Source organism: Salvelinus sp. IW2-2015, linkage group LG16, assembly GCF_002910315.2.
Source record: "Salvelinus sp. IW2-2015 linkage group LG16, ASM291031v2, whole genome shotgun sequence".
NCBI lineage: Eukaryota > Metazoa > Chordata > Actinopteri > Salmoniformes > Salmonidae > Salvelinus > Salvelinus sp. IW2-2015.
In genome coordinates this window covers 15694482-15718646 of record NC_036856.1, presented here as the reverse complement: position 1 = coordinate 15718646, position 24165 = coordinate 15694482, and the positions used below count along the sequence as shown (strand labels likewise).

The window sequence follows — 24165 nt, the reverse complement described above, 5'->3', positions numbered from 1 at the left end:
CTCAACTGYCAGCTTCATTAAATAGTACCCGCAAAACACCAGTCTCAATGTCAACAGTGAAGAGGCGACTCCGGGATGCTGGCCTTCTAGGCAGAGTTCCTCTGTCCAGTGTCTGTGTTCTTTTGCCCATCTTAATCCTTTGTTTTTATTTGCCAGTCTGAGATATGGATTTTTCTTTGCAACTCTGCCTAGAAGGCCAGCATCCCGGAGTCGCCTCTTCACTGTTGACGTTGAGACTGGTGTTTTGCGGGTACTATTTCATGAAGCTGCCTCCCACTCCTCTTTCTATTCTGGTTAGGGCCAGTTTGCGCTGTTCTGTGAAGGGAGTAGTACACATGGTTGTACGAGATCTTCAGTTTTTCGCATGGAATAGCCTTAATTTCTCAGAACAAGAATAGACTGACAAGTTTCAGAAGAAAGTTATTTGTTTCTGGCCATTTTGAGCTCCAGATACTCAGCTAGTCTAAAGAAGGCCAGTTTTATTGCTTCTTTAAATCAGGACAACAGTTTTCAACTGTGCTAACATAATTGCAAAAGGGTTTTCAAATGATCAATTAGCCTTTAAAAAAATGATAAACTTGGATTAGCTAACAACGTACCATTGGAACACAGGAGTGATGGTTGCTGATAATGGACCTTTGTACGCATATGTAGATATTCCCAAAAAACATTTTTTTAATCCAGCTACAATAGTCATTTACAACATTAACAATGTCTACACTGCATTTCTAATCAATTTGATTGTATTTTAAATTGACTTTTTTTTGTTGCATTTCTTTAAAAAAACAAGGACATTTCTAAGTGACCCAAAACTTTTGAAGGGTAGTGTACATGAACATCTTCCAAATATTGAGTTGCACCCCCTTTTGCCCTCAGAACAGCCTCAAACTCCAATGCTTCCCACAGTTGTGTCAAGTTGGCTGGATGTCCTTTAGGTGGTGGACTATTCTTGATACACATGGGAAACTGTTGAGTGTGAACAACCCAGCACCGTTGCAGTTCTTAACAATCAAATCGATGCGCCTGGCACCTACTACAATTCCTCACATAAAGGCACAAATCTTTTGTCTTGCCCATTTACCCTCGGATTGGRCCACAAACAATCCATGCCTCAATTGTCTCGAGGCTTAAAAATCCTTCTTTAACCTGTCTCCTCCCCTTCATCTACACTGATTGAAGTGGATTTAACAAGTTACATCTAAAAGGGAGCATAGCTTTCACCTGGTCAGTCTGTCATGGAAGAGGTGTTCCTAATGTTTTGTACACTCAGTGTACATGCACAGTGGGGTCCGAAATTGACACCTTTGATAAAGGTGAATATAAAATTAGATTATTTTATGCTATTACAAATTGCTCAGAGAAAGATTGTTTAGTAAGTAAGAATTTTTTTCAAAAAAAAAGGTAGGGGTCAAAATTATTGACACCTCCGTTTTCAATACCTCACCTTTTTCTAAAATGTTTTATGAGATTGGATAACATTCCTCCATACAGAATCTTTCCAGATGTTTGACATTCTTCGTCAGCGCTTATGGACTGTCCCCTTCAATTTAAACCACYGGTTTTTAGTGGGGTTCAAGTGTGTACTTGGGGTTATTGTCTTGCTGGAAGATCTACTTGTTGCCACTTGGCTAAAACATCCTGGTACTGGGCAAAGTTCATGCCATTGACCTTAACAAGGGCCCCAGAAACAGTGGAAGCAAAATAGCCCCATAACATCAAAGATCCCCTACAATATTTTACAGTAGGTATTGGTTTATTTCCTGCATATGCACCTTCTTTCGACACAAAACTCACCACCGGTGTGCGTGGCCAAAGTGTTCCATTTTAATGTCATCAAGCCAACAACAATTCACAAATACATGGTTAATTGACCACAAAAATCAACATGCAGTCTCCGGACTTGAACCCCATTTAAAACCTGTGGTTTGAATTGAAGAGGGCAGTCCATAAGCGCAGACAAAGAATATCAAGGATCTAGAATGTATAGAGGAATGGTCTAAGATCTCTCCCAATGTGTTCTCCAATCTCATAAAACATTTTAGAAAAAGGCTCAGTGCCATTATCAAATCAAACTTTATTTGTCACATGCGCCAAATAAAAACCTTACCGTGAAATGCTTACTTACAAGTACTTAAGCAACAGTGCAGTTCAAGAAGAGTTAAGAAAATATTTACCAAATAACATTTAAAAAATAAAGTAACAATAACGAGGCTATATACAGGGGGTACTGGTATGGATTCAGTGTGCGGGGGTACATGTAGGTAGGGGTGAAGTGACTATGCATAGATAATAAACAGCGAGTAGCAGCAGTGTACAAAACAAATGGAGGGGGGGTCAATGTAATAGTCCGGTGGCCATTTGATTATCCTCACAAGGTGAGGTATTGAAAACAGGTGTTAAAATGTTGGACCTGTACCGTTGAGGAAAAAAATACATTACTTGTTAAACAAAATCTCTCTCTGAGCAATTGTATTAGTATAAATAGGTTTCCCCATTTTCTGTGCATACAATAAAGCTCAGTATTTGACTTATTTATTTAAGTAATTTTTGCTCATCTTTAACAATTGTGTCAATAATTTCTGACCCCACTGTATAAGTGTACATGTACGTGCGTGCGTGCGAGAGTGACAGAGAGAGGCCAGGTCTGTGGGGGAGGAGAGGAGCAGTGCTAAGCCTGGTGGGGAGAACAAAACAGAGCTGGTCCACTGAGGTTCAGGAAAGGGGTTGCTCATTGTTCAGCCTCTAACGAGCTCCTCTCCCKTGCCTGCCTGCAATCCAACTCAATCTGCTGGCCAGATCCTCCCTTTCAGAGCACAGGCAGACACACACACACACACACAAGCAGTCTCTCGTTCACTTTCGCAAACGCACACACCCCCCAATTACTCTTCACAGGCCAGAGAAAGGAGCCTCAGGAACAAGAGCACCAAGGCCATTTTGTGGAAGGAGGAGGGAGAATACTGCCCTTCTCTCCCTCTCTATCTCTCCATCTTCCACTCTCCCTTTTTTTTTTGCTTTTCACCTCAGTGTGTACGTGCTCCAAAGAACAGGTGCATAGAGCCTCCCTCAGACAGAAATGGGGAGTGTGGGATCGAGGCTGAGTGTAGTTACGTTCAGCGATGGGGGAAATGTATTAAGACAGGAAACTTCTGCCTTGGCTTCTGCTAACATCAGCCATTCGGGCTCCTAAGCAGAGGGCCTGTTATGATTCAGGCCAACGTCAGAGTAGATACATGCAGGCACGCAGCAGACCCCTGTGGCCCCTCATGGAAACAACAACATGAAAGAGTGGAGCGCTGCGGAGCAGAGCTGACCCTTCATTAGCGGTCAGTCAGATGACTCTGACCCCTCTACCTTGCTGGTCAGCTGCTCTGGTTTAGTGTGTGATGTCAGAGGTCACACTGTAGACCTAGCCACCATGGGATTACTTAATCACCAATCCAGCCAGGCAGGCAGGCAAACAGAGATCTCTTCAACTCTACATTTATTCTCCAGTACAATACAATCCCTCTGATTACTCCAACTGATCCCGTTTGTCCTTATAGGAAGGCAGGGAATGTGCCGAGCTCACAGCCATGTGCTTTCCATCCTGCCAGGAAGAGCAGTACAGTTCAGATCCAGAGGCTAAAGGGCACCATCCCTGTAAAGAGGCCATAGGCAGAGTCAGGCTGCCATCTGATCAGCCACCTCCTTCCCCTGAGTCCCCTAGTAATCTGCGCTGGTCGAGCTCAGCAAGGACTAAGTCAGTTGTATGGGAAGAATTTGCTAAATGTTAATTTGTTCAGTAGTGTCTTGTAAACCCATGTGGGCTGGGCAATGGTAGGTGTATGATACTTAAATAAATTATATCAATCAATAATGTAGTAATTAAATCAGGCCCAGGCTGGGAAAGGTAGAGTGGTGGGAAAGAGGAGTGAAGAAGTGGAATGGAAGAGAGGGGAGGTGGAGGCATCTCGGGACCATAATGGCTCTAAATCAGGCCGAAATTGTGTACAATGGGCCTTTAAATAGGCAGGAGGAAGCCCAACAGGGCCATCCGGGTTGACATGATTCCCAGCCAGGAAGGACTGCGCTGGACTGGAGCTAGGCTGGCAGGGCAGCAAACACTACCGATGCTTCATATAGAGAGTCTGGCTGCTATTAAAAAAGGCCTACGTGCTAACACACACACACACACACACACATGTACACAGATGCACATAGTGAGGGAGACATGCACAGAGAAATAAAAAATGCCATGCAGGCACACACATGCGCAGAGATACACACAAAGGACACACACACACACTCTCGCTATGGAACTAAGTGCGGCATTCCCTGCATGCAGGGTTGACTACTCAAACTCGCCCACAAGGCCTGAAAACTAGCCCCCCCAACAACAAAAAAATTGCAGCAAGAGAGGAGTTGCCACAATTAACCAATAAACCCTTTTTCTGTAACATTATCGACCGAATTAAGAAGGAACCTCGATTTAACTTTAACGACCTAAGATGCGAAATTCAGTTTTCCATCAAATCTATTATTATTGTGAGCTAAATGTGACTAATAAACAAATTTGATTGTCACAAAATAAAATAATTTGCCCTTGTTAAACTTTAAAAAAAAATGTTAGACTATTTTCTGGCAACTGTGCTTTTATTATGTTCCAAAGTTATGACTAGAACCTGTTATAAATGGCCTGTTTGGGAGATTGACATGCCATTTCAATAGGCATAGGCTAGGCCTACTGACTAAACACTGGGTTTATGATTGTAATTCAACTTTGCCATGGTTTGGTAAGCTAGATGCAGGTAGACTATAGCCCCTTAGGCCTACATATCATTTCAGATAACCTACACACAGTAGCCTAGGCAAGATGTAAGATGAACGATTCAGCAGCTTGCTTAGTTCTAATTGACATTCAACATGAATAGCGATGCGGTTTTCACGGTAAGCAGTGCTTCTGTTGCCCAATAGCCTGCTGGAATAGGCTACCGAGGATGGGGTCGTAATTTCAATCACTGAATCAAATATGAATAATATGGATATGAACTGAATTGGCCTATGCTTGTCAACAACAGCCAGTAGTTATTTTTTACCTGTAGCCTAATCTGACTGACTGTTACTGTCAACCTAATGCATTCTAACAGCTGATCTGCAATATGATAGAACTGTCACCATGATCACAAATCGATAACTTCCAGTTTCATTAACTAAACATACCCATTAATAATTGTGCAATAACAAGGCTACAACAACAACAAACTGAGGTTACAGGCTATTTATTAAATCCATTCAGGTAGGCAACACAAGTGGCACAAATTGATTTGCAATGACTCCAAATTTTAGAACAGAATTTTAGCGGCCTTTTAAGCATTCTGGTAAAGTTAAATAGTTAACACACACACGGACGCAGCGGTCTAAGACACTGCATCTCAGTGCAAGAGGCGTCACTACAGTCACTGGTTCGAATCAAGGCTGTATCACATCCGGCCGTGATTGGGAGTCCCATTGGGCAGCGCACAATTGGCCCAGCGTCGTCCAGGTTTGGCAAGGGTAGGCCGTCATTGTAAATAAGAATTTGTTCTTAACTGACTTGTCTAGTTAAATAAAAGGTTACACACACACATCACACTGACCAAAACTTTATTTTGCTGGCATTTACGTATGTCCCCATTACCAGTAAAACATCATCAAAACCTATTTCTTTCACTTACTTGCTGTGCTTTTTCATTGTTCATTTTTTCAGTCGTTTCATTCTCAACCAGGATTTCTATGGAACGCCATTTGAGTATTTGCGTGTCAAAAAAAAAACTATTTAACACTATTTGACGTGTCAAATAATCTTGTTGACCAATCAGGACCTGATTGCAAATCACATAATAATTTAACACGTTCATTAATTTTTTGCGTAGTTATTACACATTGATTACTCCATCACTCGTATTTCATGTGTCACAACGATTCGACGATACGTATGTTATGATGCTGGTAAAGTTGTCTCGCGCACCTACAATGCTGGTCATAAAAAAAGCTAGCTAGCTCATGGATGCAAACAATGTTCTTCCTCAAAAACATAGCAAAACGACAATGGTTCAGTAGCTATATAGTTAGCTAGCTAACTATATAGCTAGGTGTCATCACCTAAAATAACCCAAATTTATAAGACAGTTCTTATTTGATTAATGGTCAGACCCATCTATGTGAAGCTAGCCACAATAACGATTAGCCACAATAGTGGACTTTGCAGTTAGCCTTCAAAACAAAAGTATGGCATAATTCTACTATTTGTTTTCATTTGCATCACTGTCAATTACACTTTTATTTTGAAGGCAAACCGCAAATTTCACTATTGTCCCTAATCCTTATTGTGGCTAGCATCACAACACATAACCATGTCCTGTCGAGCATCACTAGCCAGATGAAGGTAGCTGGCCACTTATAACGTTAGCTTAGGGCAACAGGGTTAAGTAGCTGGCTAGCTATTTATTTTCATGAACTGAAGTTCAATTTCAATAGACGAACAACAAGTGGCTACCTAGCTAATACTTACTCACAAGGATTCCCAAATCATTGCTAAGAATAATGAAAATGACTGCAGTTTTTACTGGTCATTGTTTTCAAGCTGGTAGTATTGGTGCTAGCTAGGTACCAAGCTAAAGCTAGCTACCCCAGAAGTTGCGGTCGAACAAATGATGCCTTATTACCAACGCAGTATTGTAAATACATCGTTTGTGGCCGGTGTTTGCAGACTTTTTTGTACAGCTTGGACAGTGCTATTGTATCTTTGACACGCAAAGACCCAAATGGCGTTCCATAGTATGCATGTCATGAAGCTAATAGCAGTGACGCTATTACTGTGTATCTCCGGTAGTGCAACATCTGAAAAATAGAGCACTTCCTAGTGTGTACTGGTGCTCGACCATTCGGCGAAAGCCAACATCCCCCACGACAGAGAACGGTTGATTGTCAAGGGTAATGAATTTCATTATCTTGGCTTTAATGGATTTCACCTTTGAGTTGTCTCGCTGAAATTTTGTTACTCTTTCAAATGACTGCTTGACTTGTTYACTGCTCGATCCACACAGCAGACATTGTGGGTTAGTTTAGGAATGTTGTGTTGCACGTATAGCGCAACATTTTACGTGGTGTCATTACGTTATTTAGGTATGCACGTCAGCTTTGACATCGATTTTGCACATCGGCATTAAACTAGACATCGTGCTGATACCGATGTTGCCATTTTTAGCTAATATCTCCCGATACCGATATGTTCACCGATATATCGTGCATCCCTAATTTAAAGGCCAGATCGCTCATTATTTTCCTAAATATCACATGATTTCTGTCTGACATAAGACAGGTTTCCAACCAACTGGCGAAAGATTTATGCGAATATTCTTAATTCCGCACAAATAAAATATGCACATTATCCCACCAGAGATGTATTTTCATCAAATTGACTTGTTGTGCATAGAAGTCTGTGCGTGATGAGGTAGTGCCCATAAAACAATTACTTTTACGGTTAAATTAGCATGTTCCGAATAAAGTCAAATTGCATTTAACTCTACAGATGGGTTTGTCACAAAAAAAATGTAAGTTATATTGCGAATATGCCCACTCTGTTTTTGGCACGTGCGCTCTAGCCAACAGCTCACAGATACAGTGCAGGTATAGCCTACATGATGAGATTATTTTGGACAAAAGAGCAAGATTATTTAAATTTTTCAAACGCCAGCCAAGCATCGACCATCATGTCATCAGAATAAAACCCTCAATATTTATTGGAAAGGAGCATCAAGCGCATCACTTTGCACTTTCACCACCTTGTGAAGTTCAGAACTTATTTCATATGTAGCCAAATAAACTGCATGGTTTCCCGAGTCGTAATGGGAGGACCACACACGTCGTCGCATGACTCCAAGTTCTTCTTTGATATAATGGTTATTATGCAGTGTTGTAAAGTACTTAAGTAAAAATACTTTAAAGTACTACTTAAGTCGTTTTTGGGGGGGTATTTATATATTTTTGAAAACTTTTACTTGAGTTGATTTTAGTTTATTTTTTACAGGGACAGTGCACATTAATCAACGCTTCAGTAAAAGTGCCAGTTTTAGCCAGCTGGCTAATTTTCAACCTCAGTCCCAATGAGCAGTGAGCACATGCAGAGCAACATAGAACAAGCAATACATAGCATGCAGACAGAACAACATAGGACAAGCAGCATGTAGATAGAGCAATAGCACAAAAAGCAACAAAACAAAATACATAAAAGCAACAAAGTGTTTCCACACCTCACAAGCTACAGACAACAGACGTGGAAAGCGGCAATACACAGCTAAGGATTATGTTCACAAGTCTGATTGGCCTTTAGCCATGTCTTTGTGTTTTTTGTTAAGGTGTGATAGGTGATGCAGTTGTGTGTGTGTGATGGCAGTGCGTTCCAGACATGGGAAGCTCTCACAGAGAGAGCAGATTCTATAGTTCCCTTAAGGAAAAGCACCTTTAGTCAGTCACCTCTCATGGCAGACCTTGTGGAACTGCTGCCATGGGTTTTCAGTTTAACAAAAGTACTAAGTGGAGGGGAGCTAGGCCATTTAGGATCTTGAATACAAGACATGCGTCAGTGTATTCAAGATCTTTCTGAGGATGTAACAGTGATGATGGCTATTGGGCTTCCTATCAAGCACTTTGAGAGCCTGTTTGTACACAGACTGAATGGGTTTTAAGTTGTACAGCAAACTTGGGCCGAACTAGTCAAGCAGTATGTTAAGTGGGGGAGTATCATAGATTTGAAGTACAGTTTTGCTACCTCTGTAGTCAAACAATTTTGTTAATAATTGGAAATTAGCTAGGTTGAATTTGGTTATTTGAGTTACCRTTTTCATCTGCTTTTTAAAAGGAGGTTGGAATCAAGTATGATGCCAAGGTACTTAAAATCAGATATACATTATTTTCTTTAGGAATGTAGTGTTTTTTACTCCATACAGTTTTCCCTGACACRCAAAAGTACTCGTTACATTTTGAATGCTTAGCAAGATAGGAAAATGGTCCAATTTACACACTTATCAAGAGAACCACACTGGTCATCCCTACAGCCTTTGATCTGGCGGACTCATTAAACACACATGCTTAGTTTGGATTTGCCCCTGGCTATCAGTAAAAAAAAAATTATAATGATGGTGCCGTCTGGATTGCTTAATATAAGGAATTTGAAATTTGTACTTTTACTTTTGATACTTAAGTATATTTTAGCAATTACATTTACTTTTGATACTTACGTATATTTAAAACAAAATACTTTTAGACTTTTACTCAAGTAGTATTTTACTGAGTGATTTTCAATTAAGGTATCTTTACTTTTACTCAAGTATGACAATTGGGTACTTTTTCCACCACTGTTATTATGTCAATATTTATTTATAAGGCATTTCCAGCGCATAATTCGTTCGACACAAAAAGATCCCACCATTTCGAACTAACAAATTGTCGGTCGGCATTTGTAAAAATTGTACTGAAACTTCCTGTTTCCATCACAGCCGGCGTGATACGGTATGACTTTACGTGCATAAAAACTGTGGATGTAAATGTGGTAATAAACACACAATGTGGCTGAAAGAATGACCATTTTGGGTAATTAATTAGGAGTATTACCTTGGCCTCATAGGTAGCCAGGTAGTAGCTTGACTATATTATAAGTATTCTACCTTATGTTTCCACATACGGTGACTGAAGTAAAGAAGCAAGCCTTCCTGTCTGTCCTATATTAAGCACAGCAGTCTTCKACCCACTCTCCTACAGCAGAGGAACTGTAAACCAGTCTAGCCAATGAACCAGCCTGCTAATTACACTGTGCTTTCCCACAGAGCAGATCATTACGAGTAAACACCCACCATGCTCCCATTCTGCTGGGCCACTGCCTGCCTGTCTGTCTGTCTCTGGAGACACAGTAGTGGGAAGGAAGGCATGAAAGACCTAACCTAACCCAGTCCCCCAGCTGAGAAGCATAGCAGGGAAGCAGCCCCCCACCGCCCGGCACCCCCCACCCCCCTCCACCTCCCACCTCCCTCCGCCACCCACCCCCCACCACTCAAGCATCCCCTAGGGACTAAACATAACAACCGTGAAACATGGCAATTTATTGTCCTCGCAGAAAGCGTTTCAAGTTCAAGCCTCATATCYAATTATTCAAATATGATTGTCAACAACAAACCAGTTATTTGCATTTTAAAGCACCTCACTGGCAGTGACACATAAGCGTGCACACTCACAATTGACCCCAACCTCCAGCATCTCTGCTCTGCTGTGGACGTGAGTGAGTAAGTGAGAGAAATGCCCCAGTAATCTCTATCACTTCTTCTCTCAGTTAGGAGAGGGCTGCTAGGCACCCGTTTCATTAGCGCCACACATCTTTCTTCTTCTCTCCCCCCCCCCCTCTCGCCTCCTGAAATCTCGTTATTCAAATTTCCCTGCTGTCATAGTTCATTAGCGCTGCAGAACAGTTTGGTTGTCAGCTGTGTAAATTGCTGTAGGTGCCTTCCTTCATTAGGTAGCCCACCCACAGCCTGTTTGTTCCTTCCATGGCCCAGACTTAAACTCCACACTTCCAGAACTGGTGTAAACCTAGCCCAGAAACCTTTCCATTGCTCTCTCTCTCTCGTGCAGGATAATCGTTGGCTGTGACTGGCAGGCAGGCGGCCGTCTAATCGATAGCTGAGCTCCTCTCAAGGACAACACTGGAAATAAAGAGCTAAAGCAAGCTGGGTTACAGGAAGTGCCGCACTCATGCTGGGTCTGTGGGGGCAAGGCATCCCTCCCTCTGTCCTTCTGCCTGCATCCCTGCTTTCCACAGCCCTTTCCTCTCAGCCCTTCCCTTCCCTCCCCAGCCCTGCTAAAGCGGATCCTTCCAGAATCAGCCCAGTGGGAGTCCTAGATCAATCAGTGCCTGATGGGAGAGCAGGAGGATCTGCTGACTGGGCCAACAGAACTCCAGGAGCCTGCTGGCATATTTACTGGACCTCAGAGGATGAGGGGGGGATACATGTACATAAAGACTGATTATGAAGTGCAATTCCACGATAACAGAATGACTTCAATATTTCACTTGTAAAACCATAGATTGCAAAGTTAAACAAACCATACWACTACTTTTAAATATTTCCAAATAAATTTTCCAAACAAAAGGCCCAGTGCAGTCAAAACTCTGTTTTCCTGTGTTTTGTTAAATATTTTACAACAGCTGATGAAACCAACACTGTAAAGTGTGATTTTATTTTCTGATAGTTGCTGTTTGGAAATAGAATCTACACAGCAGGTTTGTATGGGCGGGAGTTTCGGCTTGCCTGGTGACATCACCAGGTGGTACATTTAAGCAATAAGACCCAAGGAGATGTGGCATATGGCCAATATACCATGGCTAAGGGCTGTTTTTAAGCACGACGCAACGCGGGGTGCCTGGACACAGCCCTTAGCCGTGGTATATTGGCCATATATCACATCCCCCCAGGTGCCTTATTGCTATTATAAACTGGTTACCAACATAATTAGAGCAGTAAAAATAAATGGTTTTGTCATACTGTGGTATACGGTCTGATATACCACAGCTGTCAGCTAATCAGCATTCAGGGCTCGAACGACCCAGTTTATAAATGGTCAATTGACCAATAACAAAGAGTTCCAAACCTATCTGGCAATAACAGCTAGTTTTCCCCTCCCCACTCAGACCACTCCCAGACAGTCCTAGCAAAATTCTTGGTAAATTTTTTTTTTTTAAAGTGCAAAAAAATAGCTATTGTTTATTTTTGACCATTTGTATCAAAACTATTACCAGATAGGTACTTATTTGTTACCCAGAAATGATTTGATATTGTTATCACAAATGGCTGCAATGAGCCTTTAATAAAAACACATTTACTCAAAGAACAGTGTCGATGTTACGTTTGGTAAAAGAATGTTGGTAAAATCTCCATTAGTTTTATGTGATCAAGTTTTCCTGAAACTCATTCAAATTTGTCAGCTACGATGTGACACTGAGTTAAAAAAAAAACTATTTTGGTTATTGAACTACAGTAAGTGAAATTAACTAACACCTGGTAACAGAATGATGGTAACAGAATGACGGTAACAGAATGACATCATTGGTCCATGATGTGTACTACACAGAAATGCATCATTCTGAATGTCATGGTGATGCATCCTGAATAGGTACACAAAAGGTAGAAATATGTAATATCCTCCTTTGCATGTTTGGGTATTATTTGACACTGGTTATTATTTTAATGAGCTCCAACAAGACCAAATCTTTACAGATCATAGACTTGTTTCACAAGCCTGGACTCACAGTACAGCCCAGTAAAGCACAGTAGAGTAGAGTTCAGTACAATAGAGTAAAGTTCAGTACAGTACAGGGGCAGGTGTGGCAGACAAGCAACCCTAGTTGCTAGGGAGGGTAAGAAGGGGTGAAAAACATGGTTTTCCTGGTTGGATGGATGGGGTTGGGGGAATGGATGGAGACATGTTGGATGGATGGGGTTGGGGGAATGGATGGAGACATGTTGGATGGATGGGGTTGGGGAATGGAGGAGAACATGTTGGATGGATGGGGTTGGGGGAATGGATGGAGACATGTTGGATGGATGGGGTTGGGGGAATGGATGGAGAACATGTTGGAATGGATGGGGTTGGGGGAATGGATGGAGATGTTGGATGGTGGGGTTGGGGGAATGGATGGAGACATGTTGGATGGATGGGGTTGGGGGAATGGATGGAGACATGTTGGATGGATGGGGTTGGGGAATGGATGGAAGACATGTTGGATGGATGGGGTTGGGGGAATGATGGAGACATGGTTGGATTGGATGGGGTTGGGGGAATGGATGGAGACATGTTGGATGGATGGGGTTGGGGAATGGATGGAGACATGTTGGATGGATGGGGTTGGGGGAATGGATGGAGACATGTTGGATGGATGGGGTTGGGGGAATGGATGGAGACATGTTGGATGGATGGGGTGGGGAATGGATGGAGACATGTTGGATGGATGGGGTTGGGGAATGGATGGAGACATGTTGGATGGATGGGTTGGGGGAATGGATGGAGACATGTTGGATGATGGGGTTGGGGGAAGGTATGGAGACATGTTGGATGGATGGGTTGGGGAATGGATGGAGACATGTTGGATGGATGGGGTTGGGGGAATGGATGGAAGCATGTGGATGGATGGGGTTGGGGAATGGATGGAAACATGTTGGATGGATGGGGTTGGGGATGGATGGAGACAGTGTTGGATGGATGGGGTTGGGGGGAATGGATGGAGACATGTTGGATGGATGGGGTTGGGGAATGGATGGAGACATGTTGGTGGAATGGGGTTGGGGGACATGGATGGAGAACATGTTGGATGATGGGGTTGGGGGAATGGATGGAGACATGGTTGGATGGATGGGGTTGGGGGAATGGATGGAGACATGTTGGATTGGATGGGGTTGGGGGAATGGATGGAGACATGTTGGATGGATGGGGTTGGGGGAATGGATGGAGACATGTTGGATGGATGGGGTTGGGGGAATGGGGAGGAAGGTTGGGGATGGAGGCTCACTTATTTTCTTTCTTTACATACTACATGTTACCTTTTGGTAAAATAAATACCCACGTTTTTTGGTAACAGAATGACTTTACACCAGGCAATATTTCTTAACTTACAGAAGTCAAATAATTTGTGCAAAACTAAATATAAAATTGTTGATATTAGTTGTTAGTGGTCTTCACTACAACATTGTGTTTTAATGTATTTCTAACACTTTTTCTCGTCGGCCCCATGTGTTTTTTCTAAGACCCCTTTTCCATCTATTTGAGCAGAAATCAAAGCAATGCTCATAACATTTTTMGGGATGGAAAATGGTTGAAAAGGGTATATATATACTTTCCCAACAATATACTCAGCTTTCATTTGACATCAACTGTATGTGCTCCTATGAACTTCACAAGTTGGTGCTCATGGGTCCTTTTACATGGAAATGCCCTGGTGCTCATGGGTCCTTTTACATGGAAATGCCCCGAAGCACTATTAGGGAGCTTCGAAGCTGGTGGAGGTGATGATGGGTTTTTCAGATTTCAAACCCTCAGGAGGCCAGATTTCCTCTCCTGTGACTGAGTGACAGGTCTCTTAATCATTAGGTGTGATGGTAGATCATCTACACTCTACAGCCTGACCTGTGTAGTGGAGCATTGACCTAGCTGTGTTTCATTAAGTGATTTGACCTAAAGGGAACTGGATGCTAAGCATTGAGGACAGCAGTGCTGATAACTCTACTACTAGTCCACATTATGCTGATTTCCAGGAACTGCAAGGTGGAGCTGGTCACCAATGTCAGACTACACTAAGCAGTCTGCCTACCACAGCAAAGGTTATCAAATCAATGGCTCACTGCTATGTAACCAAATGAGGAAGAAGGTTTCAGGCTTCTGCATCTCAGGTGTTTACCTAAAGATCAATTGAACTTCATGCATGGCTTCCCTCAGACAAAACACGGTTTTGAGACTTTAAAAAAACGACTAGACCGAATGCACATTTCAGGCTATATATTCTGTCACGTCATCAAATCACATTGTACTGGTCACATACACATATTTAGCAGATGTTATTGCGGGTGTAGCGAAATACACCCACTACCATGCGTTCCACATAACAAGGAACTCGAGAAACAATCATCCATAAAATGACTATATAGTTTCCCTGGGACTTCCAAAACAGGCCTTAATAGAAGCCAATGACTTTGGAGCGACAAGCTTTCACAGTGTTTCAAGTCTGTTGTGGTTGAACTGAAACCGAACCCGTGCTTTCTCTCCCCCTCCAGGATGCATAACCATACATTTGAGCTGTGGTTGGTAGCTAGCTTCCCGAGGGATGTATTGTGGACTACGGAGTTGGTGGATGAGAGGGATTGGAACCACAGCCCCACGTTCTGTTGAGTTCTCTCCTTCTAGTCAAGTCAGCTGCACAGCTGGCTGGGCTGGGGGAACACAAGGTCTGTGTAGATCTGTTCTGTTAGGGTACTATGGGCATGGTATGGAGAGAAAACAGAATCTGGAGAGGTAGAATTTCCTTTCAGGAGGCAGCGGAAAAGAGTTCCAATCAAAATTACTTGTAGAATTAATTTGAACCCACTTCAACTACTATCAAATGTACAAGGTTTCATTGATTATAAATGGCGTTAAGGGAAAAGGTCAGAACTTCCCCATATAATGTTGGGTCCTAGCCATAGCCTACATGTGTTCTAAGGACAATGGTGCCTCATCAACCTCTGCCCATTGACCATGGCGTCATACTTTGCAGCTTAATCTCCATCCCTAGGAGGACATGAATGTGAAAGCACTCTCCCRCAGGGTGGGGTATATGATGGCATGAGGGAGGGACAAGGGTTACTCGGTTTTAAAATAGGAGCTTTTTTGATAGGCTACTTTATATGAATGACATGTACAGTGTTTTTGCCCTCCTGCCTGTTGAAATGTTGTATTGATTCCACAGAACTGGTACATCCAAAACACTATTTTTTACACATAATGTGACATGGGCTGAGTTTATAGCACAAATATTTAGTTAACAATTCAAAGTCAATTCAGATTGCAGTTCCTAATAATGGGTGTCCAGGCCTCATTTATAGACTGCCAGATACTTGTGTTCAAATCAAACAATCAAAAGCAAATACATCAGCAATGAGATGAATGCAAGAGAGAAAAACTCATTCTTGAAAATAATAAGTGACACTTTACTGGGGTAGGTAATTTAGTAAGTGTCAATAACCCAAGCCCTTGCCTATAGCTGACTCACCCCTCAAATAGACTGCTGAGTGTGGAAAGGACAAACAAACCTAGACCAGTACAGTATAGCTTTTGGGATAACTCGAGGTAGAATGGTCTAATTTGACACTTGAAAGTTAATACCAAGAACAGGAGACCAAAATTTGCACACAAGGAGGTTCACAAAAATGCTTGTTTTGAGAATTGCCAAATTCTGACAGAATAAATCCCCTCTGCTTAGTGTGGATAATAACAGACCCATATTTGACCTATGTCGGATTCAGTTTACACCCCCCATCGTTCAAATGTTAAACGTTGATTGACTAAGGGTTTACAATACTGCAGCATGTGTTACTTTTTGACAAACATGACCACAAAGGAATTCCGGATACAAATAGCATGGATACAATGACAAAGAGACACAATGTAACAATCCCTCATGTAGTAAGTTTATGGCACCTCTGTATGCATTCTTACTCAAGTTGTTTCACTGTTTTCAAATAAACTCTCTTCAATAGACAAATAAGGTTTTAATGAGAATTTCTGGATCGCTGTGGCTTTATAGAATAGCTGGAAGAGAGCAATTACCGAATGTTACGTGTTAATATTAGCCTACTTACCGGGGGTCGATTTTGAGGAAACATTTTGGGCGCCGATTGATGTTTTTTTAATCTTCTTCCTCTTATTGGCAAAAATATTCGGACAGAAATTGAGAAAACTGTATATTGTCGCTTTCAGAGACGCATTTGGCCTGGTTTCAGAGGCGGTAATGACTAATGGGGCTCGGCTCACTCACTCCTTGCTCAAGACTCCCTTTGTTCTGGTCGATCTCCAACCCACAGAAAAAGAACACTCGATGTAGTAAAGATGCACCCAGTCCACGACTAGATGTTTAGAGTCCTCGTGACTACGCACTTCGAAAGAGTAGAATTTCACCTTCTCTTCAAGTAAATGGTCCCCTCCCCGGTGTATTCTCACCGTCTAGAATAAAGAGAAAATGTGGCTATATTATGTGGCTTCCGAGACGGAAACCACCACATTCAATGCAGTCTCTTTTGTCTCGTTGGTTGCTCTATACTAGCCTACTCCTTTCGCTTTGCTTTCCTCTCACTCCCTCCTTTTCTGATCCTCGCCTGATCGTCAATGGGACATAGCTATGAGTTGTTTTCTTGAGAGAGAAACATTTGTTGAGACAGAATGATAAGGGAGAATATTTATATTCCTGTTGATCAAGCCAGCCTAGGACTGGATCCAAGGTCTATCCTTTCTTTCCTTATTTATGAACAAATAAGTCTACCGAGTCTAATGACAGATTAATCCTTAACATTTTAAGGCCAAAACTGTTTTTTAGAGCTAAACCATTTCTGACCAGTGCTTTTGTATAAATAGTCTAATGATATTAGTAAAATAAACATCCTTGTTAATTTTCTCATCATGCTTGTACATGTGCTACTCAAATCTGTTAATTCGTGTAGCCATATAATTGAACCCCCCTTTGTATTGTATTTTTGGGTAATTTGAGACACCTATATTAACAATGCTATTATTTTATATACAGTACCTGTAAAATGTTCAATAGAAAGAGGGTGTGCAATGGAATTGTTCAACGATTGAATAAAATCTCCACGTGGGGCTCGACACATCCACAATCAACACTGATGCAAGTAACCAATGAGTATTGAGAATACCCACGTGGGTACGTTGATCGTTTGTTGATTGGAGGATTCTGCCATCATAGTGCTCCAAACGTCAATCAAGTACACAGAAACGGCTGAGAGGACAATTTAACCCTTTAGAGTATTAGAAGTGATAGTGATGAATAAAGCAGAGTTGTTGGGTAGACCTACAGTATTCAAATACCTTATTTCCTCTCCCACAAATCGTCTGTCGTTGCACAAATCTTTAATGTTGCATAATATATCTATAATTGTATTCATGCTGAATTGAAAAAAAAGGTTGGCAGCCCCTATGAGAATATTATATTCAAGATCTAGGTCATGTTCATTTTTGGACATCTCAAATAAACAATGAACATAAGTAAAGAGCATTCCACCTCACAAACAAATGTATGTAAAGGCAGAAGCTACTCTTCCTGGGGTACAGCAACATTAAGGCAGTTATATACAATTCAAAATATTACATGACATTACATTTCATAACACTTTTCACAACACATTAAGTGTGTTGCCTCAGGCCACTACTCTGCTATCACATATCTACAATACAACATTTATGTGCCCGTGTGTGTASAGTGCGTGTCTTATCATGTATATGTGTGTCTGTGCCTGTGTGTGTGTCTCTTCACAGTTCCTGTGTATTTTTATCTGTTTTTGAAATATGATTCTACTTGCATCAGTTACCTGATGTGGAATAGAATTCCACATAGCCATGGCTTTATGTAGTACTGTGTGCCTCCCATAGGCTGTTCTTGTCTTGGGGATTGTGAAGAGACCTTTGGTGGCATGTCTTGTGGGTTATGCATAGGTGTCCGAGCTGTGTGCTAGTAGTTTAAAAACAGACACCTCAGTGCATTCAGCATGTCAACACTTCTTACAAAAATAAGTAGTGATGAAGTCAATCTCTCCTCCACTTTGAGCCATAAGAGATTTACATGCATATTATTAATGTTAGTACTCCGTGTACATTTAAGGGCCAGCCGTGCTGCCCTGTTCTGAGCCAATTGTCATTTTCCGAGGTCGCTCTTTGTGGCACCTGACCACACGACTGAACAATAGTCCAGGTGTGACAAAACTAGAGCCTGTAGGACCTACCTTGTTGAAAGTGTTGTTAAAAAGGCAGAGTAGCGCTTTATTATGGACAGACTTCTCCCCATTTTAGCTACTGTTGTATCAACATGTTTTGACCATGACAGTTTACAATCCAGGGTTACTCCAAGCAGTTTTAATCACCTCAACTTGCTCAATTTCCACATGATTTATTACAAGATTTAGTTGAGGTTTAGGGTTTAGTAAATGGCTACAGCAGGAGACCTATAGCCTGTATACTGATAAGTTTTCATAGGCCTAAGAAATTACATTATAAGATTTCACTGTGCATTGTTTGTTCCTTCAAAACTATTCTTTAAAAGAGGAAAAATCCTAGAGACATTTATTGGTATTCTGGTGGCAGGACCCCTTTAGCAGGCCTCATAATTAGAGAGACAGATATTGAAAAAGCAATTTTCTGACAGTGGAAATCACAACCTGCCAGAGGTGGAAAATAGAGAAAGAGAGAGAGAGAGAGAAATAGAGAGAGAATTAGGGATGAAGGACAGCAGGGGGGATGCTAAGAAAGACGAGCCAGTGGGAGAGTTAGAGATTGAATGAAAGAGAGTGTGCAAGGCTGGTAGAAAAAAAGAGAGTGAAAAAGGGAGAGAAAGAGAGGGAGGGTGGGAGATAGATATTTTATTGCAATTTTTTCCCCCATGAATTTTAATGCAGCTTGTTGGTCTCCCTCCCAGGGTCTAGGATCACATTTATTAGAAAAAAAAGTTGTGAGGAATGCAATGTATTGCAGGCTTCTGCTTGGAGATGTTTCATGTAGGAGGTGGGCGGGTAGGGCAGGCAGCAGAGGGTAGGCAGGCAGCCAGCAGGATGTATGGGTGTGCGTTGTGTGCTGGAGGAGGCATAATAATAGATGATAGAATGTGATAAGTGAAGGACATACATTATTGCTATTGGCAGGTCAGCCCAGTGAGGGATGATACTGACTGGGGTCTGATTGAGGCCTGCAGGTCACAGTGCACTCTGGTCACTAAAGCACACTCCTCCTTTCACATGTCCTCAGTCCTCAGTCACCACACCATCGTTATGGAAGAAGCTCTTTTGTTTTTAGGAAAATGTCCTGTTGAAAAGATACAAGGCTATACAATCAACTCAACAGCACTGTTTTTATATTAAACACACACACACACACACACACACACACACACACACACACACACACACACACACACACACACACACACACACACACACACACACACACACACACACACACACACACACACACACACACACACACACACACACACACACACACACACACACACACACACACACACACACACACACACACACACACACACACACCACACACACACACACCTTGCACCTTGCACTTTACAATGGACTGCAATGGAGCAGAATGTGCTGTTTTTTATTTTCAAATGGATGAATGGCCATTTTACCCTGTAGCACATGCAACTTGCCACAGTTTAGATAAATTACACAGTAAACGGGAATCATTGCCTCCAACCAAATTATTTCAAATGATTTATAATTTAGTCCAGGCGATTTTTTACTTTGAAGTGTTTTGATTGAATTGTTGTTTGTCCTGTGCAGTCGTAAATAAAACAAATACAGGTGTAAACACCAACATTTTTTAACTTATTTTAGAAGAAATAGTGAATTATGCAAGGGTGCCAATATATTTGACTGCATCTGTAGCTCACAGTTAAATAAAGGTTACATGTAAAAGCTCATATCACGTTTTCAACATCGAACTAGGCTGTTTTAGTATATCTCTCTCAAATTAATCTCAAAAATACAAAAATTATAAAATGAGATATCATATTGAACCAATGGGTGCTGGGTACCCAATGCCCGCCACCCCTCCCTCTCCTATATTAGGGCAGCATGGGGATGGCTCCTGCCCAGCATGGGGGTGAGTGACAGAGAGACAAAGGCCACAGTGTTGTTGTGAGCCTCCCCAGCAGACAAAGCCTGGTGTCAGCACAGAGACAGCACAGTGATTTAATCGGTCTCTCCTCCCCTGGGAACCTCCCCCCCTCCGCCATTCCCTACCACCCCCCACTCCATCCCTCCATCCCCCCCTCTCTCTCTCCTCCTGACCTCTGGGGGGAAAGAAGGGTAATTACCCACATCAGTAGCTAACACACACACACACACACACACACACACACACACACACACACACAACACACACACACACACACACACACACACACACACACACACACACACACACACACACACACACACACACACACACACACACACACACACACATACACACAGACACATATATGTTCATGCTAGACACACACATACAGAGACACACATTCATGCACTCATTAACACAAATCACAAAACACACACAAAATCACAAAACACACACACACCTGACACAGACTCGGGCACATTAACACCCATGTGTATCTGGGATCTTAGGAATTCCACTGCTCTCCTTTCATGTTGCAATCCCCACTCAACAGTCCCTCACATTCCTGATGCAGTATGATGCTGTACTGTATGTCCATACTACACTACCAATTGAAACAGTAAACCACATCTGCATCAATGACTTAGTTATATAAAGTCTAATGGTATGTAAGAGTGATAGAATGTTGACTTTTTTTATATACTTGTTCATTGTTTTTTGTTGATGCGAACACAAACAGAAGACATTGCTCAACCAAAAACAACCTACACATTTTCTCTTTGGAATAAACCATGTGTCACCATAAAAATATGATTCCCTTAGCTTAACAACACAATATTTATGTAATATGACTATGAACATGTAGGCCTATTAAGATCTTTGAAGTGGTCATTGTCAATATCTGGCATACTGTATTGCTCTCTTTGATGGCAATATTCTCAGTTTCTTTTGTTCTCTGTATGAACAAGATAACAGTGTATTTTTTCACATTGTAGCTTAATACAGTCCAGTGCGAAACAGTACCTTGGCATGAGCAATTCATATTGCATTCTAAAACACTCTGCAGGAGGAGGATAACATTGACTTGCAAATGACATCAGCTTCCCCCTGCTCTGTCATTCATTACACACGGTAGTAGGCTTAGAGTGGGACCTGTTCCTTTCATACACCTAGAAAAACCTGGTCATGGCCATTCCCTTACATGATGGTTTTAGGCTTATATTTGTCAAACCAATTGAAATGGCCATTGACATACAGTATCTCTTTATTTATGCACATAGGCTACATTTAATATTTATTTTGTCTACTAGCTACAGTAACAAGCAGATTAAAACACATTTTAAGATATAACATTTCATTGCATTACCATTTGTCATAGCTCCCAAATCATTCTGTTTTCACCTTGGACACCACATGGGCTTTCTTTGAAAGGAAGTCTGTTTTTGATGATGAGCACAGGTTGCCGCCTCCTGTTCAGTTGTGGCATTGCAATTGCATTCAAATGGTGATTAAATGATTTGTCAGCTACTAGACACCGGTAAATATTGGTTGGCTGGGTCTGACTATGGGATAAGCAAATATAATCATCCGAAATAGAATTTTACATCTATATCATATTCAAATTTAATAAATACTGTCGTCGATCATGTTTATATTTCTTCATTTCGATAGACATGCGCAGCAAGGTTCTATGGTGTAATGGTTAGCACTCTGGACTTTGAATCCAGCGATCCGAGTTCAAATCTCGGTAGAACCTTATTTTATTGAAAATGGAAACTTGAATTTCCATCTGACGTGGAATATTATTAGTAGGCTAAACCATTGTTTATAATACTGTCCAGTTAGTAGATATCAGTTTGGTGTATGGAACACTATACAAAACACTGAATTATTCGATTGCTTGTTTTATATCTGTAAAGTATTATTTGTGATGTATAGAACCAAAGTATAAAAGCAAATTAAGTACAGCAGCACAAGTTTTCAAATCCATGCAAAAAGCAGAATACCTATTCATTATAATATGATTAATACTGCAGTTATAAAGGTTTCCCACAAGGAGACAGTATATTACAGCTGATAGAGGATAGTCTTCATTAGGCACAGGGCTTTGTTCATGGTCATCATACACACAGCAGTGAATGTGAGAGAATGAATGAGAGAGATAAATAAATAATGTGCTCACAGCAGTAACCCTTCCCTTAGCCCTAACCCTAGCTTCCTTCCCCATCTGGGTCAACCCTAACCCTAGCTTCCTTCCCCCATCCTGGGTCAACCCTAACCCTAGCTTCCTTCCCCCATCCTGGGTCAACCCTAACCCTATCTTCCTTCCCCCATCCTGGGTCAACCCTAACCCTAGCTTCCTTCCCCCATCCTGGGTCAACCCTAACCCTCAATCCTAACCTTAGAATGGCGCTGGAATGTATTGTGTCCGTTTTACGGGATCCTGAGCAATTATGTTATTTTCATTTTTTTTGCACTGATCGTAACTTTTTTTATATATATTGTTTTCACCATCGTTTCCTATGACTGAAAATAGCCTCTGGACATCGGAACAGTGATCACTAAACTCAATTTGGATGAAGATTTCTATCTCAACAAGTCAGAGGCCTAATCCCCGACACTCGGAAGAGAAAGAGACGGCGATATAGAGGCCGACGTGCAGGCACCCTGATGAAACTACGGCGGCGAGGAAATAAACCGCTTCCACCCTCTGTTCTATTTGCGAATATACAATCACTGGAGAATGAACTGGACAAGCTCCATTCGAGACTGTCCTATCCACAGGACCTGAAGTACTGTAATATCCTATGTTTCTCGGAAACTTGGCTGAACAAAGACATGGATAATATACAACTAGCTGGTTTTGCTATGCATCGGCAGGACAGAATGGCAGCGTCCGGTAAGCTCAAGGGGGGTGGTGTGTGTCTCTTTGTTAACAACAGCTGGTGCGCAATCTCTAATATTAAGGAAGTCTCGAGGTTCTGCTCGCCTGAGTTAGAATACCTCACAATAAGCTGTGTTGACCATACTATTTGTCAAGAGAGATTTCATCTATATTTTTCGTAGCTGTCTATTTACCACCACAAACCGATGCCTGTACTAAGATCACACTCAACAAGCTGTATACGGCCATAAGTGAACAAAACAATTCTCAACCAGAGACAGCGCTCCTAGGGGTTTTAATGCAGGAAACCTGAAATCCATTTGACCTCATTTCTACCAGCATGTTACCGGTGCAAAAGAGGTGAAAAACCTCTAGATCACCTTTACTCCACACACAGAGATGCGTACAAAGCTCTCCCTCATACCTCCATTTGGCAAATCGGACCATAAATCTATCCTCCTGATTTCGGCTTACAAGCAAAAACTAACACTAACAGTGGTACCATGAATCGGATGCTAACCTACAGGACTGTTTTGCTAGCTCAGACTGGAATATGTTTCGGGACTCATCCGATGTCATTGAGGAGTTTACCACATCAGTCACCGGCTTCATTATTAAGTGCATCGATGACCTCGTCCAGACAGTGATCGTATATACATATCCCAACCAGAAGCCATGAATTTACAGGCAACATCCACACTGAGCTAAAGGCTAGAGCTACCGCTTTCAAGGAGCGGGACACTATCCTGGACGCTTATAAAAATCACAATACGCCCTCTGATGAACCATGAAACAGACAAAGGGTCAATACAGGACTAAGA

General features: G+C 41.8%; 1 protein-coding gene and 1 non-coding gene across 2 annotated transcripts in view; one reads left to right on the top strand and one right to left on the bottom strand.

Annotated features, from left to right (window-relative positions):
- The window catches only part of LOC111975764 (transducin-like enhancer protein 1), a 40628-nt gene extending 23624 nt beyond the window's left edge, over positions 1 to 17004 (bottom strand). The window contains 1 exon segment of the mRNA XM_070447551.1: positions 16398 to 17004. Within this exon segment, the coding sequence (XP_070303652.1) occupies positions 16398 to 16421 (24 nt within the window). The 5' untranslated portion in view covers positions 16422 to 17004.
- Positions 17005 to 22144: 5140 nt separating this feature from the next.
- On the top strand, positions 22145 to 22216 carry trnaq-uug (transfer RNA glutamine (anticodon UUG)). The gene has a single exon. It is a non-coding gene; the product is annotated as a tRNA-Gln (tRNA).
- Positions 22217 to 24165: the final 1949 nt, after the last annotated feature.